This window comes from Ambystoma mexicanum, chromosome 3q (genome assembly GCF_040938575.1).
Source record: "Ambystoma mexicanum isolate Mex_15411 chromosome 3q, UKY_AmexF1_1, whole genome shotgun sequence".
Lineage (NCBI taxonomy): Eukaryota > Metazoa > Chordata > Amphibia > Caudata > Ambystomatidae > Ambystoma > Ambystoma mexicanum.
In genome coordinates this window covers 808,377,377-808,396,063 of record NC_090926.1, presented here as the reverse complement: position 1 = coordinate 808,396,063, position 18,687 = coordinate 808,377,377, and the positions used below count along the sequence as shown (strand labels likewise).

The 18,687-nt window shown below is 46.4% G+C and overlaps 1 protein-coding gene across 12 annotated transcripts in view; it reads right to left on the bottom strand.

Moving 5' to 3' along the window:
- The window catches only part of CACNA1G (calcium voltage-gated channel subunit alpha1 G), a 1,457,373-nt gene that overhangs the window by 189,599 nt on the left and 1,249,087 nt on the right, over nt 1–18,687 (bottom strand). For 10 of the 12 annotated variants that reach the window (XM_069654906.1, XM_069654896.1, XM_069654902.1 and 7 more), the window contains 2 exons: nt 4,314–4,506; nt 2,354–2,404 (listed from right to left, as the gene is read on the bottom strand). In XM_069654906.1, the coding sequence (XP_069511007.1) occupies nt 2,354–2,404; nt 4,314–4,506 (244 nt within the window). Of the gene's footprint in view, nt 1–2,353; nt 2,405–4,292; nt 4,507–18,687 lie in introns of all 12 variants that reach the window. The other 2 variants (XM_069654897.1, XM_069654899.1) reach the window with 2 other exon arrangements.

Here is an 18,687-nt window from a genome sequence, read left to right as displayed (position 1 = left end):
GAAGCTCGAATAACATGCAAGACCCTTGATGACTTTACTGTGCGATTGGTGTGGGGTGCGGGGCGTGGGCCGGACATCTTCTGTTGAACAGACTTAAAAGTTCAAATGAACCAAAACGCTAGTTTAAGATAATACCAACAATGTCACAGAGTCCAAAGACGTTGGATACAATAGATTAGTTGCAGGTGGGGACAATAACATTGACAAATGCCTATATAGGAAATAATATTTGAAAAGAAAATCAAATCCCCGGCTATTCTTCGAGGCAGGGCTTCCCGACGCAGACCCAGTGAAACGAAAGATCTGAAGATAGCTACTCTATGTTCAGACCCAGTGCCGAGGCAGGTTTCCCGACGCAGACCCAGTGCCGAGGCAGGTTTCCTAACACAGACCCAGTGCAGAGGCAGGTTTCCAACACGAGTCAGCAATGAAGTGATGCTAACCCATGTACAACCAGGGCTTTAAGTGGGCCGGGCGCAGCCTGGGCTGAGCGCTGGCAGTCTCCAACATCTCGTTTTGAGGTGGGGCCCTGCCAGGGCTCACTAGTCTCCTCTGGCAGCCCCGGCCACTACATAACAAGGATTACTTTCTAAAGCCTGAAGCTCTCGCTCGTGTGCGAGGGCTTCAGAAAAAAAATGCCTTTCATCCATAATGCTTGCGCCGCAACTGCGAGGCATCCCTTCAAGCAAGAGATGCATGTGGGCCGGCGCCACTATGATGGAGAGAAACATGAGGCCGCTGGAAGCAAAGGCCTTCTTTTCTAAATCCTGAAGCTCCCTCGCATTCACAGGAGTTTCAGTCTTTAGGAAAAAGGCCTCAGCTTCCAGAGACCTCACCCTTTCAGCCTTAATGGAGACGCTGCCCCTCCCCAGCGGGCGAGAGGCAGCGCCACCATTAAGGCTGAATAGGCGAGGCGCTGTCCCCTGCCAGGCAAAATGGTAAATGTTAAATGTTAAAGGTATTTTTACCGCGCACCGTCACAAACAGAGTTGGTCCCCAGGCTCTCTGGCGGAACTGCAAATGAGAAGGTGGGATTGGATAGTAAGGTAAAGAGGGAGTAGGATAGTGAGAGGAGTGGTGTTCTGTTGGCAGCTTTAACTCGGTATACACCGGGTGCTGAGCTTTGCTGCGAGTATCGGATCAATGTCAGTCCTCGTGTGCTGTTGGTGCGGCTTATGTGTTGTTGCGGTATATATATAGGCAAGCCTATAGAAAATAAATGCAGAGATGAGCACCCTCTCCACGCGGGGAGAGGGTGCTGATCTCTACAAAAGACTGCCTGGCAGGGGTGCCAGTATCCCATTGAGCCGGCGCTCGTCAAGGGGACGTGGCCTAACGGGCCAGCATGGCGACCCCCGCCATCAGGCCATGCCACTTTGATGAGACCCGGTCATTTGGCAGTGCCACTTAAGTCACTGTGTACAACTGAAAAGCTGTCACCCCAGTGTCACTTTTCAGTAATGAACACATCATATGGGGCACTGTCCATGATACGGTCAGAGTTTGCAAGGGCCTGCCGTGCTGATGAGGGCGGGTTCACCAACTCACCCGGAAGCACAGTAGCGCCTGCTACAAGGATTCCGGGTCAGTTATTGGGCTGTGAGTTTGAACTATGTCAGCAGATAAACTCGGACTCTGGTCACACTGTTTCTGGAAACAATGTATTTTCGACACACAACGTGTGGGAAACAGGGAGCAAAGACCCACAAAACCTGGCTAAAAGCCAGGGACGCACTTGTCAAAAGGCAAATACACAAGAGGGTTCAACAATCAATTGGCCACATACAATATAGACAACAGCTTCTGGGGATGGGCCAGTGTCCTCAGGCAACCATACAACAGAAGGAGGCGATGAGAGCCCAGCAGCCCTGGGACAAGCTAGCCGGGACATAGTGCCACCCTTCCCTACAGCTGATGCCCCTTACTTGGGCTCCAGCTTTACCTTCATGAAACCTTTAAAATATAAGGTCAAAAAATATGTCCGTATCATTGCCATGATTAACCACTAAAACAGTGCGTTCGTCTCCTGCTTAACAACAGTGCAGTGTTTGTGTACTTTAAAACACACGTGAACATCCTTCAAACCATGCGTTGGTGATCCAACTAACAATCAGTACAACATTACACAAATACAAAGGCGAGACAAAAGGCATGCCGTAACTTGAACTTGGCATCACGCATGCGTGCGACCACCGTGAACCGTCTGCCGTAAATGGAACGTGTGTGTGCAATGAAGTACACAAACGGGACCTCACAGACAGTTTAGTGAGACGCCTCCACACCCACATGGGACAGCAGTTAGTTACACGACACTGCCACTGAACTCAAGACGAGACGTAGGACTTCCCAGTACCTTGCAGCGCACTGGCTGAGCTCTCCATAATTACATCGTCCAGCATAAGATCTACAAGAATGAGATGATGTTAATCATTCGGCTGCACGGGCATGCCCCCACCCAACGCCCTCCCCTCGGCCTTCAGCCTACCTATGCAAAAGCGCAGGGGTCTGCAACCTCTCCAGATATTTGGGACCACAGCTCCCATCAGCCCTAGCTAGCAGAGCCCAAGAGGAGGGACCATGGGAGTCGTAGTCCAGAACATCTGGAGAGCTGTCAGTTGCAACCCGCCTACGCAGCGCTTGCTCAGGAGGAGCTTTCTCTAGCAGCTTGTTTCGTGGTGCCATTGCCAGATGGCAGAAACCCAGCGTTTAGATGGTGAATGTGAAAAATAGCCTTAACTCCCACCTAGGTTCTACGAAAGGGGTGCGTTTTACTTCGTCCATTCATCACCCAGTGCCATGTCCCCAAAAACACAGCAAGGGCTCCGCGTGGATTCCATCGTAATGAAAGATTCCATACTAAGCACATCTTTATGACGGGACCTTTGATGTCATTTGAAATTGATGCTGACATCAATCTTAACCAGCCTGGCAGCAGATCATGGAACATCCTTGCAGAGATGCAGGCACAAAACGTGTGTTCTTGTGCAATACAAGAGTAAACGTGAAGGAGTGGAGCAAGTGATTACCAGTTCAAGAGCCTTCAGAAGCAGGAAGAGGATTGACCAGAGCTGATACATTTCAGCTGGATATTATAGGCCAATCCCCCTAGAACTGGTTCCTCAGCACACACACACACGCATACTGCCTCTAGAACTCTGAAATGCATTCAGCCACTTGGAAGCGAGCACGCCCATATAGGCAGTCGTGCACGCCCCTCGGTTCTCCCAGCAGAAGATAATGTGGGCTTTGCCAGGAAATGACCCATCAGTCTATTGAGGACACTGGGCTATGCCATGCATAGGTTAGTGATAGTTCTAAGGCTCCAATCGGATGCTCTGTGCAGCATGTTCTTAAAACCGGTGTGAGGGACTCCATTCAGCTGAGCATGTTACACAGATGTTTACCCATCTCTCCTGCACGTTCTCAGATGAGCCCAGCAAGAGCACATGTCTATGGGGTTGCCCCAACACACCAGGGCGTACTGTCCTCACTTGACTCACCCAACAGCACTTTAGAGGCAAAGCATGGCACATGGCGTCAGAGAAAGACAGGAGAATGAGCGGCAGAAGGATGAGCTTGGGAAATCATGACGAGCAGCAGATGGTAACCGGAAGAGAAGGCATGAGAGATGAAGAGTACCTCTGACCTCTGACCCCTGACCCGAATAAGTGCTCCTGATTGGTCTAATGTGAAAGGGAAAGTAGGCGCTTCCTTCAAGGGAGTCCACCAGCAAATTGTTAAGACTATCAGATACACTCATTGCATATATTACAAGCATTTAATATTCCAACATGTCTATAAATAATTAGCAACTTTGACAAGTGAGTGCATTACACATCTAGGACTAGCATGGGAGGGTGCTCCTTTTTATTACATCCTTGGTACTAATGGGTTAAACTATGAGTTGGATCAGTCTAAATAAATATTAAATAAATAGGACTGATGAGTTGACAAGGCTGTAATAAAGCAAATAGAGAGTAACTCAGCAGCAGCACTCGACCCCGAGGCCTGGCCCTGCTGGTCTGAGCCATTGCCGCTATTTGTTCAAATCTACCGTCTAAATTCTAGACTAGACAAAGCTCTACTATTGACTAAGGCAAATATAATGGGTTGTTGGAAATCATGCTGCCAGAAAGAGCCTTCCATGGCTTTTGGCCCCATCTAGATGCTAAATTTGGCGCATGCAGGCTCCTACTTTGACATGCTTTGGGAAGAAGGCCTTCCCCAGGCTCAAGGCACGGGGTGTGTCATAGGTCAAGCAGGACTCGGAAAGATGAGGAAAGACTACCGACCAGCCCGCTCTTTCTCCTTACTCCTTCTCTTTTTCTCCATCCGGCGAAGCCTCTTCTCCTCGCGCCGCTTGGCCTCTTCCTCCTCCTGGTGCTGCCGGCACTTGTGGAAGTTCTCCACCACGACGCCCACAAACATGTTGAGGACGAAGAAGGCGACGATCAGCAGGAAGGAGATGAAGTAGAGGAGCATCCAGGGGTTGTGGTTCATGATGGGCTACAGAGGCAAAGAAAGGAGACAGAGTGTATGTGCAATTCTCATCCCCATCTGAAGGGCAGGCAGAACAGAACCCGCAGGCTGGCTCAAAGGAGATTTCGAACTACAACTCCCATGAGCCCTAAGCATTAACTATGCTGGCTAGGGCTGCTGGGAGGTGTCATTCACAGCACCTGCAAAGTCAGAGGTTGCAAAGACTTACCAAATATGCAGTAAACCACCATAACAACATGCCCTTGCCGTACTACTCGCACCTCCACTTCTGAAGGCTTGGTACTGGCCACCCCGGAAGCCTTCTTCTGGCATCGGTATATAGTCTGTGTGAGGGCCAATTGAAAGGCTGGGATTACGCATGCATCTGGTAAACAAACATTCATACAATAGCCCAGGGTTAAGTGGACCGGGGCTAGCCAGGACGGAGTCCCACGGCAAGCTCTGAAAATTGTGTTTGAGACGGGGCGCTGCCGGGGCCCTTGAAGTTCCCTGCTAACCTCAGCCCACAAGGCTAGTAGTAGGCAAGGCTTTTTCTGTACAGTCTGATGGTCTCACGTCTACACGAGAGCTTCAGGCTTTAGAAAAAACACCTTGCCATGTCATTGCGTCGCCGACCCCCCTGCAGCTGTAATGAAAGGGTTATCTGGTGGGGGGTCGGTGACACAATCAAAAGGCAAGGCTTTTTTTGTTAAAGCCTGAAGCTGACTCATGCACATCAGGCTTAAAAAAAAGCAAAGCCTGGCTTTTCATTGCATCTCCCACCCCCTGCCAGGCACCCATTTCATTAGAGATGCAGGGATCCTCACCCTCAGTGTCAGGGGGTCAGCACTGCAATTAAAAGAGAAGGAAACACCTGACCTGAATGGTGCCTGTGTGGCAACGGCCCCTGCCCTTTTCCACAAATGAGCCGGGACTCTTATGGGGGCGTGGCCCAACAGGCAGCATTCAGCTGAGGTAAGCGTTGCCTACTAACTGTGCCACCGACCCCCTGCCGGGCCACGCCTACTAAGTGCCCCGGCTCGAGTGTGTAGGCCACTGAAAGCACTGCACTAGCCTTACATATGGAACCTATGCCCTTTCACGAAACCTCTCTCTTCTATAAGCCAATCCACTGCTTGCGGCAACCTGCGCTTTTATGTCTTTATAGATGGCTGGTATGCGGGACTGCACGCTGTGTCTGTCAACACTCACACATGCATTCTCTATGTTGTCAGTATGCAACGGAATGCAGTTTAACTGCATCCCGCATAGCGTGCCTTCTGCCATTTGGCAGCCTCTTGGCGCTAGGTCCTGTAAGGGAGATCGGAAACCTGAAGCGTTAATGCATGCAGGGCAGACACGCCCTTTCTCTGGCTGCTCGTAGCGCTCCCTTTAGGATGTGTTAGGGCAGGTGGGGGTTGTGTTTCCATGGGGGAGTCCCAGTTGCTTGTATTGTTTGCTTGCTTGCTAATGAGGTCTGCCATGTGAGCATGGATGCTTCACTGTGGGGACATATGGTGGTGGGACAGCTAGTGACGTGCAGAATTGTGGCTGTGAGGGGGGCGGGGGGGGCAATGATCAGGCTGCCGCGCCATCGCAGTGACAGATGCAGGATGAGTGGGTTAGCCACAGGTGGCTGGTTTCTAGAGCCCATGCACATGGCTGCTTGCTCGCGTGCATCGGTTTTGAATGAGCAGTGCCAAACGGTTTGCTGTTGTCTCTTTGTGGTAACAAGGGACCAAATCTACTGACGAGCCCTTCCCTTGCTTGTGTGATTACCTGGGATTCCTTGGATCAGTTTTCGAGTGAACCGTTCCAGAGGCGTTAGCTTGCTTTACAACAGTTCAGTGCTGGAAATAGAAAACATTCACTGGGGGAACTGTCAACTCTTTGGAGGGGCGGGGCTGGGGTTAGAAGGGCGGGGCCAGGTTGCGCAACACAGTAACTCTTCATAGAACCCAATCCTGGCGATTTGCATAAAGGCAAAGAGCATTATGGGAACATCATAAAATCCACAATTTTAAATGTTATTCATCTCTTAATCAGTAAGAACCCCTTTTATGCGAATAATGGACTTTTCTGTTTTGATTGGTAGCAATGATCATGCTAATAAAGAGATGTCTGGTAAATTGCAGGACATATATACCAGTCTGGACAGCTGCAACACTGTGTGTGAGGCTTTAGCAGTTTCTGGATGCACTCTCCAGTGCTGAGTCTTTTGAAAGCTTGGTTGAAGAATGGGTTCATCGTGCGTGCAATACTTGCGATAATGACAGGATCGCAAAAGCCAATTCTAATACTAAAGAGCTCTTCACTATCCTCCGCGAGATGGAATCCCCTATTCAACCAATAGACAATGCCCCCAAAAACAAAGCTTGGTGCACAAACATACAAAACGGCCTTGCAAACAAAATCTCCTTGCTTCAATGCAAAATCGCTAAAAAAAAGGCCACACTTCCACCTCCTGACCAACAAATACCCCAATCCCAGGAGAACAAAACCACTGCTTCATTTAGTTTCAAATCTATCTCCATAATTGACACAGAAAAAATAATACTCTCCCTCAAACCCTCAAACTGTAAGGGCGACTCCTGCCCAGCACAATTAATAAAGGATGCAGCTAGGGATCTAGCTCCCTTCATCTCCAAGCTCATAAACTCCTCCTTTAAATCCAACATGGTACCCACCAACCTCAAAGAATCATGGGTCCTCCCATTATTGAAAAAACAAACTCTGAACCCCACTATCCCCACCAACTATAGACCAATCACCACTGTGCCTTTTCTACTAAAAATTCTAGACAGAGCTGCCTACATACAAATCCAGGATTACCTGGAGGCTAACCACCTGCTTGGCTCACGGCAATCTGGCTTCCGCCAACTCCATGGCACGGAAACAGCTCTAATAGACCTCAAGACACACATTGAGGAACTTAAGGACAACGGGAAAACAGCCCTGCTCTTCCTACTGGACTTGTCGGCTGCGTTTGACTTGGTGGACCATGCAGTCTTATGCAACCACCTCGAATCTGCTGCCAACTTCACCGGAGATGCTATAGCCTGGGTCCAATCCTTCTTAGCCAATCGCACTATGCGAGTCTTCTCCACCACCAACTCAGCTGACCCTATCAAAATAACCTGCTGTGTCCCACAAGGATCCTGTGTCTCCCCCACCATGCACAATATCTTCACCAAGCCTTTGTTTGACAAGTTGGACAGATTGGGTGTCATCTACACGAACTACGCAGATGACACCTAGATCCTCATACCCCTTTCGGGCAACTACGAGACAGACTCAGCCTTGGTGAACAAGATATACACTCTCATTCAGGCATGGATGGCCGCACATGGCCTCTGCCTGAATGATGATAAAACAGAACTACTAATCTTAGGCTCTGAAGTAAACATCCAAAAACTATGCCTAAACTACACATCCTTGAGCATTGATAACAACCCTATCAAAGTGATGTCTGTGGTTAAAACCCTGGGATTCTATCTGGACTCATCCCTTACTCTCAAGAAGCAGGTCAATTCCCTCACCTCCTCCACTACCTACACCTGCAAACTAATCCGTGCAGCTAGACCTTACCTCTCCAGCGCCAGCTGCATCACACTAGCTAACGCCCTCATCATGTCTAGGTTAGATTACTGTAATGCCCTGTACTCTGGAACCAATAAATATATCACTGATAAACTTCAAAGACTACAGAACAATGCCCTAAGAGCAGCACTAAATATCCCCTATAGAGAGCACATCACTAATTCCAGGAAAGAGGACAGAATCATACATAAAACAGCATCCCTCACATCTAAATGTCTAAACAACCTAGCCCCCCGTATCTTATGGAAAAAATCAACAGGAAAATCACCATGCGACCCACGAGATCTGCTAACACCTCCAAACTAGAAATGCCAAGGTTTAAACGCTCCACCGCGGGAGGGACTAGCTTTCCTGTCAGAGCTGCTCAATGCTGGAACAAACTACCACTCGACCTCAGAACGGAACAACCGTACCCAAAATTCCGGCACAAGATAATTAATTGGCTGCGTGCCAATGACACATAACTTGCACCTAGCTTCCTACCTAGCCACAACTGTACCCATTGCCCGGACACCCTAGGCATGCCCTGCTTCCAGGTATATGTTTGTATATATTCTTGTATATAGTTCCTGTTCTTTTTTGCCTCTGTGTTCCTATATGCTTATGCCTGTATATAGTCTCACATATGTTTGCTCCTTTTACCAATGTGTTGTATATACTCATGCCAAATATTGTAACAAGCTTAAGTCTTCATGTAAAATGTTGCGCCCGGCTACCCATGGGTTTGGCGCGCATTAATAAATAAATAAACAAACAAACAAACAAACAAAAAAACAATAATACAGCTTCAGAACAGGTCTGGGTGGTAGCATTCTGTGCTAGCCGCTGGGCCTTGATCTAGGGCAGGGCACTGTGGAGTTACAGCACCCATGAGCAAACTACACTTCTCAGAAGACTGTGCAGCGCTCCATGCCGGAAAGCGGTCTGCTCGGCGAGGCACAGGATCTCAGAGAGTCATGTGCTAGCCCCTGGGTCTGGGGGACGGAGCGGCGCTGTGACAAGATGTTTTTTGCCGGAACGCCACTCCGTCTTGTTCCGGCTCAATCCTTGCACTGTAACAGTTAAAAAATATGCAGGTTAGTAAAAAGTGCACTTTCTTCCCTATTTTTTGATGATTTACGAAGCAAACCTGGAATGTGACATGTTGCTGACGTGTTTCGATTGGGGAATGTTATTCTGGGCACGTAACAATGAATGCTGTCTCTGGCCTGGTTAAAAAGCCACTACCACAAAGGTTCAAGTCTCATTGGTGTAAGTTCCCGTCACTGTTCCCTGGATTGGAAGGGTCCACATGGTGCGTGCCCAGGCTGAGGAATGCTAGCATGTGCCGTTGGTGATGTTTATTGTAGCCAGTCCAGTTGTCATGGGGATAGTGGCATACCTGATCTCTAAACCAGTCTTGTAATTGTAATTGGTAATTGATAACGCGCTTAATACGCAGAGGTTTCCAAGCACGGACCCTGGTATCAACCTGTGTCGTCTTGCTTCCAAGGCGAGCACGTTGCCCCTGAGCTATCCTCCTGAGAGGATGATTGCAGTAGCTTCCTCCTTGCGGCCCAGTTAGGAGCCATATTATCAAGAGTTTCCGGAAAGTGAGGTGGTCCTCCGCCCGGGGCAAGATGCTCCAGAGGTAAACAGGATAACCACGAGGGAGAAATAAAGCAATATTTTCGTGGTGGTACAAGTTCTCTTAGTCCTTACTGTCCCCAGGCATGTGTGAGCTAGTAATAATTTGACTCTCTCATGGACATCACCACTACAATTTGGCCTGCTTTGCAGAACTGTTAATAACACGAGTTAGTACTATCCAGGTAAATGTACTCATTTGATCAACCTTGAAATGATGATCAGCAGAGTAGCTGCTATCAAGATCTTGTCCCCTGAGCTATATCTTACGTGCAGATTTTTGAAGCTGCTGCATTATCCCGTTGACGTATATTGTGACGTCTGAAACCTTTCGCCTACACATCGATCCCCGCAGAAGCTGAGCTAAGTAACTGAGTTGACCAACTGGAGGCGTGTCATGGTAGGAGAGTCAGCAATGCAAGTCATCTTTCGTATGGGATAATGCCCGCATCGGTTCCATTTACATGGGTCGTATCGTAATGGGGCGAGATCCTGGCGGCCATGCACCTGGGATAGAGCAATGCGCCTCTTATCCCTATGTTTGTAGCAACTGTTTCTATCGGGATATCGTTTTGTTAGCTAAGAAGCAAGAGTTAATGTAGCTTTCTATACAAAACAAACCCCAAAAAAGGAGGCTATAAGCCAGGCATCAGTTCAGCTTCTGCTGGCAGAGAAGGCTCGGATCTTTTCAACCCACTTTTGACAGGTCCTTTCGCTCTGCTGAACTGGCAGTAGCGTAACACAAACGTAACAACTGGACCTCTGAAAAGATCACGCAGTTTGCCGAACTCTGCATTCCCTGAAAATGTTGGTGGATCTGCATTTAGCCGAATAAGTATACCTGGGCTAATTAACAAACAGAAGATGTTTAGGCCAATCAGAATGCTTCTTTTATATAGTGTCCCACTTACGCCCCTGCAGGGTCAGCTGCTACAGTAGAAAAAAGCCGGCCACTACCATAAAAAGGACCGATGACCGTGTATATCTGAGATTGCCACTGGCTCCATTGTAGGATGGATCCGATCTAATCTAACTGTAAATAATAAACACTCCTTTGTGGAGAGATCACCCATGCCATGCCATGCCAGGCCACTGGCTCCATTGTAGGATGGATCCGATCTAATCTAACTGTAAATAATAAACACTCCTTTGTGGAGAGATCACCCATGCCATGCCATGCCAGGCCACTGGCTCCATTGTAGCATGGATCCGATCTAATCTAACTGTAAATAATAAACACTCCTTTGTGGAGAGATCACCCATGCCATGCCATGCCAGGCCACTGGCTCCATTGTAGGATGGATCCGATCTAATCTAACTGTAAATAATAAACACTCCTTTGTGGAGAGATCACCCATGCCATGCCATGCCAGGCCACTGGCTCCATTGTAGGATGGATCCGATCTAATCTAACTGTAAATAATAAACACTCCTTTGTGGAGAGATCACCCATGCCATGCCATGCAAGGCCACTGGCTCCATTGTAGCATGGATCCGATCTAATCTAACTGTAAATAATAAACACTCCTTTGTGGAGAGATCACCCATGCCATGCCATGCAAGGCCACTGGCTCCATTGTAGCATGGATCCGATCTAATCTAACTGTAAATAATAAACACTCCTTTGTGGAGAGATCACCCATGCCATGCCAGGCCACTGGCTCCATTGCAGGATGGATCCGATCTAATCTAACTGTAAATAATAAACACTCCTTTGTGGAGAGATCACCCATGCCATGCCATGCCAGGCCACAGGCTCCATTGTAGGATGGATCCGATCTAATCTAACTGTAAATAATAAACACTCCTTTGTGGAGAGATCACCCATGCCATGCCATGCCAGGCCACAGGCTCCATTGTAGGATGGATCCGATCTAATCTAACTGTAAATAATAAACACTCCTTTGTGGAGGGATCACCCATGCTATGCCATGCAAGGCCATTGGCTCCATTGTAGCATGGATCCGATCTAATCTAACTGTAAATAATAAACACTCCTTTGTGGAGAGATCACCCATGCCATGCCAGGCCACTGGCTCCATTGTAGGATGGATCCGATTAATCTAACTGTAAATAATAAACACTCCTTTGTGGAGGGATCACCCATGCTATGCCATGCCAGGCCAGGCCAAATTGCAAATTATGGTCACTTGCTACCGACATTAGGATGGTTCAGATACTACCAATCTGTAAAACCATGCAAGTGAACAGCCAGATTAGACTAGATTCGGTCCTTTTTAACCAGGCATCTGTTTCCCCCTCTCTTCCCGATTCACGAAGCATCAGACAGTGTTGAACTGTAAATGATTGTTGCACCGGATTAGGCAAGATTAGGATATGTTTTGCTGTACATGATCGTCAGTCTGTGCCAGGATTAGAGGAGAGCAGCCTTTGCCTACACCCTTGTGTCTGCCAGACTATATTAAGATGAGGACCGTAAAGCTATGCCTCCATATAAAAGACTGTTGTTCTATGTCCAGATCAAGTGACAGCAGATAATGCACAACCACAATGGCCTGTGCCACCGTTCCGGGATTAGGGCAGGTGGGATCATGCCCAAGTTCTTGGCGCTTAGTTTACGCATTCATTCGTGTATTTGTTTTTCTAGGTTTCATGCGATAACTTGAAAGAAGAGGGGTGATTACATGGAAGCAGAAGCCCGTAGAATGTGAACACAAGTAGAACAGACAATTGACAGACACTCAGTGAGATCCAACGCAAGACTGACGCCCTACGTGTGATGCGCTAAAGGGGAAGCCTTGGCGAGGCAATATCCACGATGTAGCCATGCTCCCGATGTTGGGTGGGACATCTGCACAGCTGGAGGACATTAGAAAAGATCAGACCATGCCCAGCTGTAAATGAGGGTCCATCTGCTCCCAGGTGAAGTGAACTCACATCCTACCCAACTGCAAGTCCTTGCCACTCGGCACCAGGAGTGCAGCGTATTAACCCTTTGGATGAACCTGCTAGTCTAGGGCAAGATCTCAAATCCCTTCCAGTGTCTTTGTCTGTGCCAGCATGTCACCAAAAACATTAAAAAGCAGAATGCATTGTAGACCAGTCCACTCATACCTGGAATGTCATTGTGGTCCCCTCCCTGAGAACACCACCCACTCCCTCAACATGTCTCCATGCAGGGATTCAATGTGGCATATGTTTCACAATGAAAACACGGGAAGAGACAACACCAAACTCCCTTCCAAACTGTCAAAAGCCAATCATGGCAATTGTTAGATAAACAATATGCCGGGTAGCAACCAAAGAGGAAATTAAATGCATGCCAATGGGTGTTAGAAAGGGGCAGAAAGTCTTCAAAGTGGAATGGTCTTTACGCTACCCCCATTCCATAAGTCCAATATGAGCATTTATGGAATCTATGTAAGGAGGCAGGTGGAAGCAGGGTGCATTGGATAGAATATGAATGGTCTTTACGCTACCCCCATTCCATAAGTCCAATATGAGCATTTGAAGAATCTATGTAAGGAGGCAGATGGAAGCAGAGTGCATTGGATAGAATATGAATGGTCTTTACGCTACCCCCATTCCATAAGTCCAATATGAGCATTTGTAGAATCTATGTAAGGAGGCAGATGGAAGCAGAGTGCATTGGATAGAATATGAATGGTCTTTACGCTACTCCCATTCCATAAGTCCAATATGAGCATTTGAAGAATCTATGTAAGGAGGCAGATGGAAGCAGAGTGCATTGGATAGAATATGAATGGTCTTTACGCTACCCCCATTCCACAAGTCCAATATGAGCCTTTATGGAATCTATGTAAGGAGGCAGATGGAAGCAGAGTGCATTGGATAGATTATGAATGGTCTTTACGCTACCCCCATTCCATAAGTCCAATATGAGCCTTTATGGAATCTATGTAAGGAGGCAGATGGAAGCAGAGTGCATTAGATAGAATATGAATGGTCTTTACGCTACCCCCATTCCATAAGTCCAATATGAGCATTTATGGAATCTATGTAAGGAGGCAGATGGAAGCAGAGTGCATTGGATAGATTATGAATGGTCTTTACGCTACCCCCATTCCATAAGTCCAATATGAGCCTTTATGGAATCTATGTAAGGAGGCAGATGGAAGCAGAGTGCATTAGATAGAATATGAATGGTCTTTACGCTACCCCCATTCCATAAGTCCAATATGAGCCTTTATGGAATCTATGTAAGGAGGCAGATGGAAGCAGAGTGCATTAGATAGAATATGAATGTTCTTTATGCTACCCCCATTCCATAAGTCCAATATGAGCATTTGTAGAATCTATGTAAGGAGGCAGATGGAAGCAGAGTGCATTGGATAGAATATGAATGGTCTTTACGCTACCCCCATTCCACAAGTCCAATATGAGCCTTTATGGAATCTATGTAAGGAGGCAGATGGAAGCAGAGTGCATTGGATAGATTATGAATGGTCTTTACGCTACCCCCATTCCACAAGTCCAATATGAGCCTTTATGGAATCTATGTAAGGAGGCAGATGGAAGCAGAGTGCATTAGATAGAATATGAATGGTCTTTACGCTACCCCCATTCCATAAGTCCAATAAGAGCTTTTATGGAATCTATGTAAGGAGGCAGATGGAAGCAGAGTGCATTGGATAGATTATGAATGGTCTTTACGCTACCCCCATTCCATAAGTCCAATATGAGCCTTTATGGAATCTATGTAAGGAGGCAGATGGAAGCAGAGTGCATTAGATAGAATATGAATGGTCTTTACGCTACCCCCATTCCATAAGTCCAATATGAGCCTTTATGGAATATATGAAAGGAGGCAGATGGAAGCAGAGTGCATTGGATAGAATATTAATGTTCTTTACGCTACCCCCATTCCATAAGTCCAATATGAGCATTTGTAGAATCTATGTAAGGAGGCAGATGGAAGCAGAGTGCATTGGATAGAATATGAATGGTCTTTACGCTACCCCCATTCCACAAGTCCAATATGAGCCTTTATGGAATCTATGTAAGGAGGCAGGTGGAAGCAGAGTGGATTGGATAGAATATGAATGGTCTTTACGCTACCCCCATTCCACAAGTCCAATATGAGCATTTATGGAATCTATGTAAGGAGGCAGATGGAAGCAGAGTGCATTAGATAGAATATGAATGGTCTTTACGCTACCCCCATTCCATAAGTCCAATATGAGCATTTATGGAATCTATGTAAGGAGGCAGATGGAAGCAAAGTGCATTAGACAGAATATGAATGGTCTTTACGCTACCCCCATTCCATAAGTCCAATATGAGCCTTTATGGAATATATGTAAGGAGGCAGATGGAAGCAGAGTGCATTGGATAGAATATTAATGTTCTTTACGCTACCCCCATTCCATAAGTCCAATATGAGCATTTGTAGAATCTATGTAAGGAGGCAGATGGAAGCAGAGTGCATTGGATAGAATATGAATGGTCTTTACGCTACCCCCATTCCACAAGTCCAATATGAGCCTTTATGGAATCTATGTAAGGAGGCAGGTGGAAGCAGAGTGGATTGGATAGCATATGAATGGTCTTTACGCTACCCCCATTCCATAAGTCCAATATAAGCATTTATGGAATCTATGTAAGGAGGCAGATGGAAGCAGAGTGCATTAGATAGAATATGAATGGTCTTTACGCTACCCCCATTCCATAAGTCCAATATGAGCATTTATGGAATCTATGTAAGGAGGCAGATGGAAGCAGAGTGCATTAGATAGAATATGAATGGTCTTTACGCTACCCCCATTCCATAAGTCCAATATGAGCCTTTATGGAATCTATGTAAGGAGGCAGATGGAAGCAGAGTGCATTAGATAGAATATGAATGTTCTTTACGCTACCCCCATTCCATAAGTCCAATATGAGCATTTGTAGAATCTATGTAAGGAGGCAGATGGAAGCAGAGTGCATTGGATAGAATATGAATGGTCTTTACGCTACCCCCATTCCACAAGTCCAATATGAGCCTTTATGGAATCTATGTAAGGAGGCAGATGGAAGCAGAGTGCATTGGATAGAATATGAATGGTCTTTACGCTACCCCCATTCCACAAGTCCAATATGAGCCTTTATGGAATCTATGTAAGGAGGCAGATGGAAGCAGAGTGCATTGGATAGATTATGAATGGTCTTTACGCTACCCCCATTCCATAAGTCCAATATGAGCCTTTATGGAATCTATGTAAGGAGGCAGATGGAAGCAGAGTGCATTAGATAGAATATGAATGGTCTTTACGCTACCCCCATTCCATAAGTCCAATAAGAGCATTTATGGAATCTATGTAAGGAGGCAGATGGAAGCAGAGTGCATTGGATAGATTATGAATGGTCTTTACGCTACCCCCATTCCATAAGTCCAATATGAGCCTTTATGGAATCTACGTAAGGAGGCAGATGGAAGCAGAGTGCATTAGATAGAATATGAATGGTATTTACGCTACCCCCATTCCATAAGTCCAATATGAGCCTTTATGGAATATATGAAAGGAGGCAGATGGAAGCAGAGTGCATTGGATAGAATATTAATGTTCTTTACGCTACCCCCATTCCATAAGTCCAATATGAGCATTTGTGGAATCTATGTAAGGAGGCAGATGGAAGCAGAGTGCATTGGATAGAATATGAATGGTCTTTACGCTACCCCCATTCCACAAGTCCAATGTGAGCCTTTATGGAATCTATGTAAGGAGGCAGGTGGAAGCAGAGTGGATTGGATAGAATATGAATGGTCTTTACGCTACCCCCATTCCACAAGTCCAATATGAGCATTTATGGAATCTATGTAAGGAGGCAGATGGAAGCAGAGTGGATTGGATAGAATATGAATGGTCTTTACGCTACCCCCATTCCACAAGTCCAATATGAGCATTTATGGAATCTATGTAAGGAGGCAGATGGAAGCAGAGTGCATTAGAAAGAATATGAATGGTCTTTACGCTACCCCCATTCCATAAGTCCAATATGAGCATTTATGGAATCTATGTAAGGAGGCAGATGGAAGCAGAGTGCATTAGACAGAATATGAATGGTCTTTACGCTACCCCCATTCCATAAGTCCAATATGAGCCTTTATGGAATCTATGTAAGGAGGCAGATGGAAGCAGAGTGCATTAGATAGAATATGAATGTTCTTTACGCTACCCCCATTCCATAAGTCCAATATGAGCATTTGTAGAATCTATGTAAGGAGGCAGGTGGAAGCAGAGTGCATTGGATAGAATATGAATGGTCTTTACGCTACCCCCATTCCACAAGTCCAATATGAGCCTTTATGGAATCTATGTAAGGAGGCAGGTGGAAGCAGAGTGGATTGGATAGAATATGAATGGTCTTTACGCTACCCCCATTCCATAAGTCCAATATGAGCATTTATGGAATCTATGTAAGGAGGCAGATGGAATCAGAGTGCATTAGATAGAATATGAATGGTCTTTACGCTACCCCCATTCCATAAGTCCAATATGAGCATTTATGGAATCTATGTAAGGAGGCAGATGGAAGCAGAGTGCATTAGATAGAATATGAATGGTCTTTACGCTACCCCCATTCCATAAGTCCAATATGAGCCTTTATGGAATCTATGTAAGGAGGCAGATGGAAGCAGAGTGCATTAGATAGAATATGAATGGTCTTTACGCTACCCCCATTCCATAAGTCCAATATGAGCCTTTATGGAATCTATGTAAGGAGGCAGATGGAAGCAGAGTGCATTGGATAGAATATGAATGGTCTTTACGCTACCCCCATTCCATAAGTCCAATATGAGCATTTATGGAATCTATGTAAGGAGGCAGATGGAAGCAGAGTGCATTGGATAGATTATGAATGGTCTTTACGCTACCCCCATTCCATAAGTCCAATATGAGCATTTATGGAATATATGTAAGGAGGCAGATGGAAGCAGAGTGCATTGGATAGAATATTAATGTTCTTTACGCTACCCCCATTCCATAAGTCCAATATGAGCATTTATGGAATCTATGTAAGGAGGCAGATGGAAGCAGAGTGCATTGGATAGAACATGTACCTGCAATTAACCAAACATCAAGGTTTCTGGGTCAAATCAGGATCCAATCCTTCTGCAAAAGGAACTCTAAATGCAGGGGGGAGGGTCGCAATTGCCCACTCTGGCGGTGCACTCCCGGGAAGGTGGTGCACTCCCGGGAAGGGCACTTGTGGTGGAAGCCAGCGGCGTGCATGTACCGGTGCAAGGCGCGCAGATGTCAGGCTGGCATGCGCTGTGCTCAAAATGGGGCACACCGTGAGAGAACACCATGTTGTGAATGAGGATGTGCTCCTAGTTCCCAAAGGCCCAACCTAGCCTTGCCCTCTTTTTTGCGAATGCACCAATTGGCAAGACGTGCACTTTACCTGTGCACTGGGAAAAGTGTGTTGACAGACCCCCTTAGTAAGTTGCTACAGAGTCAGCCCAAGAGGCTGGGCAACCTCTCAATGATCTCATGCTAAGAACACAATTTGGAAGGAGTATTTCAGCTTCACGTGGAAACCGGAAGTCTCTCTGGGACATTTCTTTGGTCCTTTCTATTGCTGGAGTCTTATGGATAGATATGAGGGGGAGGGGGTTGATATTCACAGAGAGCTGGTTTGCTGTAGAATTATGTCCATCACTTTTAATCATTTGCTTTCATTAGGAAATATGCTGATCAATACTTGATGGAATGTAGCAGTATTTGCATTTTGTGCTTGTGTTTTATTAAGTGCAAACCTAGCTTGGGAGTAATGGAACAGCGTATAATAATAACGTGCGTTCTTGTATAGCACTCCATGATGGATTCCTTCCACTTCTAAGCACTGCAATAACCAGTGTTATCGCTATCAATGTCAGTGGTACTCCATGTATTGGCCTCTGGAAAATAAATGGGTCAGCCTTACCCGCCAGGGGGTTTCCATCCAAGAGGGCGGCAATTTAAGTCGTGAGCTAGGCACCCGGAAATGTTTAGGGGATACAATAAAGTAGGCGTA